Raw genomic sequence first — 13003 nt, 5'->3', positions numbered from 1 at the left:
AATATAGGCTCTCTTTATGGGGTGGAATGAACGCCAAATATCACAAAGACCAAAATCCTCCATGTACTGTTTAACAGTGTTTGTGGATTGCCAGATTCTAAGATTTCCTGTGTTATTTAGCCTATCCATCTCTGGATCTAAACACATGTTGAGGTCACCCGCAATGATCAGCGATTTGTCTGTATGCTCAGATAGCGCAGAGAAGAAGGAATGAAAGAATTTAGGGTCATCTACATTGGGGGCGTACACATTAGCTAAACATAGCTGCGTATTTTGAGTGGAAAGAGTGACTATTATAAATCTTCCTTCTGGATCTATGACTGTACTAGTTTCTGTGAATTTAATTTCCCTATTTATCATAATTGTTACTCCTCTCTGTCTAGAATTATAGCAAGCTGAATATATCTTTGGAAAATCTGCTGTGGCGAGAATATTCACTGAGGAATTAGACATATGAGTTTCTTGAAGAAACGCAAAATCACTTTTGAGATCTTTTAATTTGGTCAATATTTTCAGTCTCTAGTTCCAGCTCCATGCACATTCCAAGTAACTAACCTTAGGGTGGACATGCTGCTGTTAAGGTGAATGTTAGAAACTGTTTGTTATTGATTGAGGCAAAAATGAGTATATATGTACACATAATGGTGTGCTTGATGTTGCTATGAGGCTTTATGTGTAATGTACAGTGCATGTGATGTAATGCTGGACATGTTGAGTGTCTAACTGTGTTTTGCAGATCAGTACTATTGTAGTGTGGCTGAGTTATATGGCAGCTTAGGTGTGGGGAAGGGAAAATTATGTGAAAAAAGAAAAAAGGGAAAGGAGTGGAGAGGGGGGGGGGTAATTGAGAAAACAGGGAGGGTAAAAAAAGAACAAACCTATCATAAACAGGTTTGAAGCTGCTGAGGAGACTGGTGGTGATATTACCTAAAGTGGAAAACCTTTATGCCCCGTGAGTTATGCCCAGTGTGTCACATATAAGCATATGAACCTGTGCAGAGAGTGTATAGAGTGTAGGTATATATCTGATTTAGAATAGCCAGGGAGTGACGTTTGGGTCGCGGTGGAGCTGTCCATTCACATAGAGCCGGTCCACAGAGATGACAGCAGGGGCCCCTTCATTCAGAAATTTCTTCCTGATGGGGAACAGGATCCTTCGACGCTCCAAGATTTCTTTGGGGAACTGATCATCCATCCTGAAGTCGGTCCCCCGGAGCTCCCTGCCACGGTGCCTCACTTCTTCCTTCTCTTTGTGGAGCACAAACTTGGCCACGATGGGTCTGGGGCTGCGGTTCCCAGGTCTCACTGCTCCCATGCGATGCACACGGTGAAAGTTTATGGTTTTAACTTTTTCCTCTGGAAGCTTTAGATGGGTTTGAATAAAGTTTTTAATTTTTTCCTCTGCGTCTTCTTTTGGTGTTTCTGGTATTCCCATGAGCACCAGGTTATCTCTCATGGATCTTGATTGAAGATCCAGAATGGACTCTTTGATCTTCTTATTTTCCTCAGAGAGTCGGCTCATTCTATCAAAAAAGAGAACTTACCGACTCTCTCAGCGCTGAGTTCTTTGCAGTCAGGGTTTCCACTTGCTTTTGGGAAAATTCTAGAGAGTCCTTAATTTCTTGAAATTACAGATGAAGAACCTCCAGGAGGGAAAGACAGCTGTCGAAGCTGGATAGCATCAATGCTAAGAAGCATATCCCACGCATTGGATTCAAACTCCGTCTTCGGTGGAGAAGCTCCCGGTGATTCTTCGGGACGGCTTTGCTTGCTGGGGGGCGGCTGACTTGCTTGACTGAGAGGTTTTTCCCATGACGAAGTGCTCGTACTGCTCGTCCATGTAGCGCGTCAGGCTGTCCAGGTCCTTCTCGCTGCTCTCCAGGACGGTCGGAGTTTATCTTCGGTAAATCCGAGGAAAATTAACACTGGGAGGGTGTGTTTATTCCCAAAAAAGAAAAAAGAAAAGGGGGAGAAAAACATATGCTGCTTGTTTGTTTAGCTTTCCAGGATTAGATCATCTTATTTTCCACCAGGTCTTGAACAGATCCGCGTCACAGCTTCATGCGACCCCGGAAGTCTGCCTTCATTACTGAGTGTTATATCTGGACCTGCTCTACTGTCTACTGACTTTGACCCTGACTCTGTTTGCCTGCCATCTGCCCCGACCCTTGTCTGGATTTTGACCACCATGTCTCTCCTCTTATGATCTCATGCCTGTCATTGACTCCTGCCTGCCTGACACTGATTAACTTTTGTGGACTTTTACCTGAGCTAATAAACCTGCTGCATTTGGATCCAGCCATCTGCCTGTTCTTGTGACAGAATACTTCACCAAACTTGGATCCAGCAGCAGGAGTTCCAAGGCCGACAAACCTGAAAGGGTTTGCTTCTTTGTTGCTGGAGCACGGTTGCCAGCTCCAACATCTAAACTGTGCGACTGAAGCCAATATGTCACGGCTGCAAATCAAACCGCATGTCAGTGACACATCCGTTGCAACTCCTCTGGTCGCTCAGTCATCAGCGTCCGCTGGATGTGGCACACTCGGAGCAACACTCGTTCACGCACCGGGACCGAGAATGGCGCTTCCGGACGAATTCAGCGGGGACGCCAAGCAATGTGTGGGCTTCCTCATGCAGTGGATATGTTTCTGCGCAAACAAACTATGCCTCTAACCCACGGAAGATGCTTAACTCTTGCTGGTGTGCTCCCTACTGACTGGAGAAGTGCGAGAGTGGGTGGCTGCGCTTTGGTCTGGAAGTATGTTACCCTTCCACTCATATACTGGCTAACACAGCAGCTTCGGGAGGTGTTTCAGGTTCGAAAAATGCAGTCAAATGGTGACAAAGAGAGGCAGTGCAGTCTACACAGGAGAGTCTCACTCCCAGAAGGAACAACTGCAGACATTGAGGACAGTTACAAGAACCTGGCAAATGGCAAATCCACAGGCAAATGGCAACCTGGAGCAGGCAACAAGGAAAGCTGCCACAGCTGAATACCTCCGACGAGTAAGGCAAGTCCTGAGAAGCCAACTCAATGGCAAGAACAAGACCCAGGCAATAAACAGCTACACACTGCCAGTTATCAGATACCCTGCAGGAATGACAAGATGGCCAAAGGAAGAGATACAGACCATGGATGTTAAGACACGAAAGCTCCTCACCATGCATGGAGGGTTCCATCCCAAATCCAGCACCCTGAGACTGTATGCTAGCCGCAAGGAAGGAGGCCGAGGACTAGTGAGCGTAGAAGCCACTATCCAGGATGTTTCATCCTGGATAGTGGCTTGGGGCTGCGGGTGCTCTCCGGGGGCGGAGCTTGCACTCTCTTTCCCCCAATGCCTCCCTGCTCTCTGGCTTTGGGGGCCCTTTTGGCGGTCCTGCTGGTCCTGGCCTGGGTGACAGATGTGATTGCCCAGCAGCCAGTTGTTCTCTATCTGCTACCATGCGGGTGTTGGGGCGTTCCTGGCTGCCGCTGCCGTTGTGGCGGGGGTCTTGGTGTGGGGATGACTGGACACTCTCCCTCCTTCCTTTTACATTCCATCGTCCAACTTAGACGAACATAAACCAGGGCAACCCGTTTTGACATCATTATATATATTATGCATGTATATATTATTCAAAGGTGCTCATTACGTCGATCGCGATCGACCGGTCGATCTTCAATGACATGAGTGTAGATCGCGGGCCAGAAAAATTAAAAAAAAAAAAACTTATATTCGCGATAGAGAATAGGTTGGGGGGGCAGTGTGGGCGCGCATTCATGTTGTGTGTTACGGAGGACGGTAATAAAAGAAGGTTCCCCCCGTTAACCCGTTCTGGAGAATCTAAGGATCAGAACAGGGAGGAGGAGGAGGAGGATCGCCTCGGGTCCCCCGCGCTTCTGAACACAGTCGGAAAGGGGAGAAAGAAAAAAAAGTTATCGCGGGAAAGGTTCAACACCACGCTCTGCCATTTAGCTGGAATCTTTTTCAAAAACCGCCCAGTTGCGATAAGAGCCCTGGAGTTTGGCCTGAATAGAGCTGTCACCCCAAATATTAATCCAATCGGTGACCTCGCTTCCCTTCCACTGACTGATCTCAGCAGCATCGTCCACCATGGTTGATGTTTACGTTCTCGTTCCCGCCTACTTCAACGCAAAATGATGACGTTTGTTGCGTGTCGATGACGTACGGTTCGGAATCAAGTCGCCTGGCCGGTCAGACGGCGGTCGCAATTGAAAAGAACGGCTACAATTCGGATTCAGGACGGCAAACCCACGGGGCCTGGGTCGCAACTGAAAAGATCGGATCTGTGTCATTCAGGCCACCTTTACACTGCATTGTTCAAGTGACCCAATTCCGATTTTTTCCTCTCACGTGGCACAGATCGGATATGATCGGTGAATGTGTAAGCAGGACAAAAGCGCATGGATTCCGTGTTTCTCAGATCGGATACAGGCCTCTCACATATGTGGAAATAAATCGGAAACGAATTGGATACGTGCATTTGCGTGTGCCATGTAAGCAGACAAATCGGATATTCCCCTGTAAATGCGAGTCGTACGTCAGTGACGGCAACTCAGGAGACCACCAACTGAGATCACATGACTTATTAAGGTGCTTTTTGTGCACTGATTTTGCTGTCAGCATGTTACCTTTCAGCCTCAGGCTTCAGACTGTAGTCGGAAACCGCTGTTATGTCCGGTCTGGTCCGGTCCCGGTCCGGACACAAACGGAAACTAATGAAGCGGGACACCGTTGCTATGGAACAGCAGGCTAGAAGCCGTTTATTTCTTTGGGGGGCGTGTATGATGGGGACAGTGTGTGTGTGTGTGTGAGCGCGCGCACTCGTGCTTGCGTGTGTGTGTGTGTAAGGAGAGAGCCCCCCTCTCTCCTGTGAGCGCGGAGCGAGGGACTGTCGGAGAACCGTAAATTAAAAATAAGATGTCTCCCCCCAAAGTTTTGGAGTCTTTGGGTGAGGCTGAGGGTTCAGAACGGAAAAGAGAACCCCGAGGAAATCTCCCGTGCGTTTCTGACTACGGTCGGAAAAGAGAAGTCATCGCGCAGGAAAGGTTCAACACTTGGATCAAACTGTTAGTACAGCACGTCTGCAAACACTTCCTCATTCAAAACTCAGAGAGAGAACATAAGACGGCCGACCAGCCCTCATTTTTACTCCCCCATGCATCCCCTCAGGAGCGCCCAAGGCAACGCCTCCTTCCGTCGCCGCCTTGCCTCCATGACAACCGCAATCACACAAAAGACAGAAGGAGGTCCGCGGAAGGCGGAAATCCTGCTACGTAGTCCTCAGAATGTCCACGTTTGATAGTTTCAGCATTGTATAGAGGAAATGCAAAAATCAGACACGGGTCACTTTTAAAAGATGATGTAAGCGGGTCGTCAAACAAATCGGATATAGTTAGAAAATCGGATATGAGAATCAAGACCTGCAGTGTAAAGGCGGCCTCAGACTGTCATGAAAAGATCGGAATTGGGCCGCTTAGGGGCAAAAAATTCGGAATTGGGTCATTTCAGCCTGCAGTGTGAACGTAGCCTATGTTCCCGGCAGAAGATTGATTTATTGAAGCCGCCCCGCGTGTGTCCTCCTGCTATCAGCTCTGCAGGTCTCGCCCGATAAATACGAGTTCATTACGAAGCTGTTTTTTACGTGGCTCGCGCTTCATGCGGAGCCAGCAGCGCCTTTGAAATGCCATAAAAATTGAACAAACTAAAATAAAATTTAATTATTATAAAATACTTCCAAAGTCACAGGGAGCCACAACAGAAGGATGAAAGAGCCACATGTGGCTCCGGAGCCATGGGTTGCCGACCCCTGACATAAACACTGACTTGAGCATGAACATATCAAGCTCAAGGCCCCAAAAGATAGTAAGCTCGGTGAATGTCTCAGGCAATAGAGAGTAAAGGATGCAGTGCTGGAGGACAGATCCTCATGGGAGGACAAGGACCTGCATGGCATGTACTACCATAACTGAAGTAGCTGATGTCAAGAAGTCCTACCAATGGCTAGAAAATGTAAGATGCTGGCAGGGAAAATAATAATAATAATAATAATGGATTGGATTTATCTGCGCTTTTCAAGACACCCAAAGCGCTTACATTGTGTCCATTATTCATTCACTCCTCATTCATACTTGGTGATGGTAAGCTACGGTTGTAGCCACAGCTGCCCTGGGGCAGACTGACAGAGGCGTGGCTGCCATTTCGCACCTTCGGCCCCTTTGACCATCACCGGGATCATTCACGCACATGCACACACCAGTGGAACCACACTGGAGGCAAGGAGGGTGAAGTGTCTTGCCCAAGGACACAACGACATTTTGGCTGGTGGGAGCGGGGATCGAGCCGCCAACCCTTCGGTCATTGGACGACCCGCTCAACCACCTGAGCCACTGTCGCCCCAACAAAAACATAACCCTGTTATTTTATTAACAATTTTTTGTTGGACCGGATGGGAAAAAAAGGAGGGAAGAGGAAAGAGGGATGTTAGAGAGGGGAGGGGAGTGATTATAGAAGGGGGGGGGGGGGGGGGTTAGACCATGAAGCAGTATGAAGCAACAAGTTGCTGGATGTCTTTAATCATTACCGTCAGGTTTAGAAATAATACAAATCTAAAAGGGGCCTGTCCACACACACACTCAAATGTTATAAACATATCTGTTGGCTCCAAAAAAGTTCAGATACAAACATGTCAACATGTACACAATGCAATTATTGTTCACACACGCATCCATTATGTCATTATGCCTTTAGACCGGACAGAGAGTGCAAGCCCCAGCCCGGCCAGGAGCGCACCCTGGCTGGGCCCGCGCCAGAGGGCCCAACGCAGGGCCCTGCCCCCGGAGAGCACCTGCAGCCCCAGACGAGCCGCCCACCACCACCCAGGAGTTCTGAACATCCCCCGACCCCAGGCACGGGCCAGGGCCCCTCAAGGGAGACCCACCCAACGTTTCAGGCAGCCAACCACCCAGCCCATAGTTGGTCCAGGAGAGAGCGAGGCAGGTGCCGGCGACCCCTACCCAGGAGGAAGACGCCCCAAAGAGGTGGGGGTCCAGAAGGAGTATTATAACCACACCACAGGGTTACGGACAACCCGAGGCTCAGATGTGATGTGATCCTCGGCTCATGGTCTTGCCAGAGAACTCAGGGATCCCTCTCCCTGCGTGGAGAAAGGGCCGCCGGGCCCAGGAAGTCAGTCAGCACCCAAGAGACACGGCTGCCGTTGCAAAGGGCGGTTGCTGGTTGTGTCTTAAATGTAAACATGTCTTGCACCTCTCGAACACTGTATTAAAGCGCTTCGGGCCTTTGAGGAAGGTAGAACAGTGCTTTACAAGTATCAATTCTTACAAGTAGCAATTCTTTGCAAAAAGAATGCTAAATCAAAAACAAGATATGAATGTTAAAATCTTGCCTGTCCGCTGAATTATATTTGCAGTTTTCAAATGTTTTGTCGTTGTTTTTCTGCTGAAAATGGCTTCAATGCAATAATTTTATCAATTCTGAAGGAGATACATGCGACGGCAACAAACAGGCCCATCAGGGGAAAGAACTTATCAGATTAAAAACAAGATTTAACAGGAGGAGCCAAGTCAAATTTTTTTTCTTTTTTTGGTAATTTAAGAACTTTCCGTATCCGCCCATATAAGTTAGATGATCATTTGCCCAAAAAACCCTGCAACTTTAAGTCTTTGGAGGTGAAGTCAGGAGAGTTTAACTCACTCTAAGAGTTTTTCAAAAAAAGGTAAGTTGAATCTGTTTCTTTATCAAACAAAATAAATAAAATTTTAAATGCTGCAAGAAAATATATTTAATATTTGTGTTCAAGTTTAAAAAATAAATACAAAATATTTTATATTATATTGGCAAGATTTCTAAAACCGCATTTTTCCCAAAAATTTGTTTGCAAATATCTTTTTTTTAAATGAATTTGTAAAATAATCTGACTGCATTGGTTAACAAAATTGAGTTAAAAAACTAATTGGTCAGGCATAAATGGAGACAGCTGCTTCATGTGCCCTTAACGTTTCTAAATATCTACTTTTGTAACAGTCACAGAGCAGTCAGGAAGTACTTCAAAATAAAATTAATAACATTTAATTGGAAAATGTACATGCAAAAGATGAGAAAAGTTAACTGAAATTGTAAGTGTCTTCATTTTTCAAGTTGTGCGCCCAAACATTCACATTTTTCAAGTTGTGCGCCCAGAAAGGAGTTAGACATGATGGGGTTGATAAAAAATGGTGGGCGAACTTCCTGAGACGATACAGTCTTTAAGGGAATATGAGAGTTTCTTATCTGATGACCTCTTCCACATGGGTTAGAGAAGCGGAAAGTCTGAAGGATCAACCATTTTTAACAATTCCACCATTTTTATATTTGTCTGGATGTTTTATTCAAGGTATTTGTTAAACTTTTTTGGATGTGTTGGATGCTAGAATATAGAACTTTTTTCCTTTCTTGCCAATATGTACCAGTTCTGAAAACTGTTCAATGCTTTTTGGATCCACATCTCTGGCCACTGCAGAACATGTTTAAACAAGTACGATGGTTGTTTCTGACAGACTCTTTTCTTCCTTTTCTTTGAATGCAGGTCTCAAGACGGCCATGGAGATAAATGTGACACTGTTTCCTTCCACTGATACGATTGATTTCTCAGAATATGACGGCTTTGATAAGTTTGCCGAGCTGAAACGGGCTCTCCACATCATGTCTCTGGTCGTTTGCAGCCTGGTATCTTTCCTGGGTGTGATTGGGAACGCTCTGGTTATCTGGGTGACTGGCTTCAAGATGAAAAAAACTGTTAACACAGTTTGGTTTCTTAATCTTGCTGTGGCTGACTTCCTCCTGCTGATATTTCTTCCCTTTCACATCATTTACGTGGCTTTAAACTTCAACTGGCCTTTTGGTGCATTTATGTGTAAAATCACCTACACATCACTGATGTTGAACATGTTTGCCAGCGTCTTTCTCCTGATGGTGATCAGTGTGGACAGATGTGTGTCTGTGGTGCGACCTGTTTGGGCTCAGAACCACAGAAATGTACGCAAAGCTTCCTTTGTGAGTCTGAGTGTTTGGATGCTGGCTCTGGTTCTCGGCGTTCCCACTATGGTATTCTTTGACACCTTGGAACTTGAATCTGATGGTATAATGTGTTTAGATAAGGTTGACTTAATTTGGAGACAGGTTATGACAATAACTCCCTTCCTCCTTGGATTCAGCATCCCCTTCATTATAATTGTCACCTGTTATGCTGTCATTATCTATCATCTGAAAAAAAAACGCACCCTGGCCAGCCAATCAAGACACGCCTTTAAGATAATTGCTGCCATCATCATCGCCTTCTTCCTGTGCTGGACTCCCTATCATCTCTTGGGGGTCATTGTCATAGTGGATGAAATGACAGACAGTCTTGATGAAACATTAGGACATATCATAAACATTGGATACCCAATTGCAACAAGCCTGGCTTTTCTCAACAGCTGCCTGAACCCTCTGCTCTATGTGTTTATGGGTCAAGATTTCAAGAAAAAAATCTATAAATCCCTCCCAAAAGTGTTGGAGACTGTCTACAATGAAGATGGGCCGCTCTCATGAACCCACAGAAGCTCAACGGCTCCTAAAATCTAAAGGTTCAGCTGTCAGAATAAAGGAGATCTGCAGTGTGTCTTCATTGACTTTGATTGTTTCTTAAAAAAATATTAAAGTCTTTGTTGGGTTAAAATATATAAACAGGCTATTCAATTGTATGAACTTTAGAGTTCATTCCCATCAAAAAAAAATCCATCCGATTTGAACATTACTTGGATGTTGGTACTAATTTTTGCCTTTTTCTTGTTGATTTGTCTTCTTAGTATAATACAGTTTTAAACATATCATTGTTTTATTGTTTTTAGCAGACCATGTACTCAGAGTTAACTTTTTCAATCTTGTAAAGTTTTCCTATTGCAGTTGTGCAACATATTTTATTTTTACCATAATAGGTTTTTTTGCTGCCTGAAATGTGAACTTTAAATTAGGAAAATAATACTTGATCATTTAAAGTGTTATCATGTGCTTTTATCTTGTTTTTAAATAAAAACTTTATCTAAAATACAATGTAATTAATTGCTGTTTACAATACATCGACATCAACAGTAAATTGGGTCAGACATGACATGATGAAGAATGACCTCTTTTTTAACTTTTGTAAACTCCAGTCAAAAGAGAATAGTTCGAGGTGCAACAAGGACCTGTGGTTCTCTGCTTCTGGAAGAACATGCTGCCATCTGGTGGCCTAAAAAAGATGGGGAGGATCAAACGCATTTACTGAAGTACCTGAGTACTTTTTTTATAATTTCTTGTCGTTTTTTATTTTGCATTATTTATTTTCTTTATAATGTGTGACAGATGTAGTGTACATCATATCATAGAGTATATTACAATGAGAATAGTATTAAAAATAGCTGCAACTACGACATAAATAGTTATACAGTTGTAATTAGATACATAATCTATTCTAGGCTATGTAAACATGGCAGCACACTCGCTGTCTGCAGTTACAAAGTTACACACAGAGGCTAGCTACAGTGTACATTATTTCAACTTCCCTACACTCCTACCTTCTGAACAGTAAAACAGTAGTTATGCATCTTTGAATATTAACCACACTTCTCTACTTTGAGCCCTATTTTCTCCACTTTTCTCTGTTTTCTGAAAGCAGCAGCTGATGCTTTGAGAGTCTTTTCATGTTAATCATTGGTCGGGCTCTAGATGTGTAGACGTGACATCCAGGGACCACGTTTGTAATGTGCATCAACAACACCCCCCACGCTTCCACTGTGACTGTGTCAGTCAGATTCAGGCTGACCAGGTCAGCTCTTCAACACTAACTCAACCTGTCATGTTTGGAAGAAGAGAAATGCTTGCATAGGACCCACAGAACACCGTTCCCACTGTACGCATGGAGGAGTGGTGTTCTGTGGGTCATATGCAGCACTTCCACTGCCAAGCATGGAGGAGGAAACATACTTTGGAGGCGATTTTCTGCACTGGAGCCATGTACCGTCAAATTCTGAGAGGCTCCTGTACTCCACCAAGAGGCTTCAAACGGATCGTGGATGGGTCTTCCAACAGGATAATGATCCAAAACAAAGAGCCAGCAACCAAGGAGTGGCTGAAGAAGCAGCATATCAAGCTCAGGAGGGGCCAAACCATCTCCAGACAATCCATTGGATTGTAAAATACCAGGCTGCTTCTGTGTCCAAATTCCAATAGAAATGCAAAATAGTGCCCCTGATGTCATGCATTTTCATTTGCATAGCATCACCTCTTATATTATGGAAGCGATTCTGTAGCATAATTTAAAATAAAAGTCAAAACCAGAAATGCTTTTCATTTTCAAAATGAAGCTCCATCAAATGACTCAAAATTAAAATGAAAAATCAATCCTTCAAACTGGTTTTTCATTTCTACTTTAAAACAGCTTATTCTGTGTCATAATTAAAACAAAAATGCAAAGAAGGGATTGCATTTTCATTTTAACATCCACCCTGCTAATAGTGTCACATTATTCAATTCGAATAAGCATTTCCAGAGGGGAGGCGGGTCGATGATGTCACTGCTATCTCCATGTGTCCGGCTGCTAACAGACACAGACATGCTAGCAGCAGTGTAGCTTTGTGTCAGCGGCAGAGGAGAGGACTTTGTGATGGTTGTGAACTTTTGATGATTTTACACAGCTTCTCAGGACGACGTAGCAGCGAATCTGATTTTGCTGTTCGATGACAGCTGGAGCCCAATCAACAGATAGCAGATTTCGCCATGCTAAATGTTTGCTGGTTGTACCAACACGCATTCGGCGCGACGCTGCAGGAGACTATCTTCTAAATGTGCTTTACTATTGTGATCATTATTAAGGGCCTGCTCGCTCATTTTTTTTTTTAAATCCGTGCGGTCAGTGCTTTTCTTCGCTGCAAGGAGGACCAAAAGACGGGTTAGCATTAAGCTAATATGTGCTAAATACATTAGCCGTGTAGGTACTAAAAACTCTGAACGGGCAATGACCACCTTGGATGTAAATATGTGGGAATTACATCATCCTTTATTTTGTTCTGGACACCACTGGAAACACAAATTCATATGATGGTTTCTCAGATCGTAGCAGCATTTCCGCCTTCGGCGATCGGGAGATTCGCGTTGCGGGGCTTTGTGCTCCGCTATGTGAAGGCAGCTACCGGTCCGAAGAAAAAAAGCTTATTGGGGGGTTCAACGAACCGCGGTGCGTCTGAAGGAGGACCGCAGAAGGCAGAAATGCTGCTACGTCGTCCTGAGAAGCTGTGTAAATTCATCAGAAGTTCACAACCATCACAAAGCCCTCTTCTCTGGCGCTAACACAAAGCTACACTGCTGCTAGCATGTCTGTGTCTCTTAGCAGCCGGACACATAGAGAAAGCACTGACGTCATCGACCCGCCTCCTCTCTGGAAGTGCTTATTCGAATTGAATAATGCGACAATGTTCGCAGGGTTGATGTTATGAAATGAAAATGCAATACTCCCTTTGCATTTTCATTTAATTATGACACAGAATAATCGTTTTTTAAGTAGAAAATGAAAAAGCATTTTGAAGTATTGATTTTTCATTTTAATTTTGAGTCATTTGATGCAGCTTCATTGTGAAAATGAAAAATCATTTCTGTTAATCCATTATAATTGTCAAATTAGACATTTCTAAATGAATTATGCTACACATTTACCAGAGAACCTTTTGAAAATGAAACGTCAAATACCATTTTCTTTATCATTTTAATTAAATGACAGAATAAGCAGTGTTGAAAAAAATGAAAAAGACTTTTGACGGATTACTTTTTCATTTTAATTTTGAGTCAAAAAATACAGCTTCATTTTGAAAATGAAAAAGCATTTCTGGTTTTGACTTTTTTTTTTTCATTTTTAATTATGCTACACATTCGCTTCCATATTATGTCAAAATTCAAAGTGAAATGCAAACTGTCAGACTCTCATCAGG

The 13003-nt window shown here is 44.0% G+C and overlaps 1 protein-coding gene across 1 annotated transcript; it reads left to right on the top strand.

The window, feature by feature from the left end:
- Nucleotides 1–6529: 6529 nt before the first annotated feature.
- On the top strand, nucleotides 6530–10049 carry LOC101160719 (chemerin-like receptor 1). The gene is made up of 2 exons (XM_023964626.2): nucleotides 6530–7042; nucleotides 8590–10049. The coding sequence occupies exons 1-2, from the start codon at nucleotides 6688–6690 to the stop codon at nucleotides 9591–9593; spliced, it is 1359 nt and encodes a 452-aa protein (XP_023820394.1). The 5' UTR covers nucleotides 6530–6687; the 3' UTR covers nucleotides 9594–10049.
- The last annotated feature ends 2954 nt before the right edge of the window (nucleotides 10050–13003 follow it).

The sequence above is a fragment of the Oryzias latipes genome, chromosome 16 (genome assembly GCF_053564925.1).
Source record: "Oryzias latipes strain Hd-rR chromosome 16, Olatipes_Hd-rR_3.1".
NCBI classification, from domain to species: Eukaryota; Metazoa; Chordata; class Actinopteri; order Beloniformes; family Adrianichthyidae; genus Oryzias; species Oryzias latipes.
Note: the sequence above shows the minus strand (reverse complement) of the source record. Positions and strands in the feature narration are given on the sequence as shown.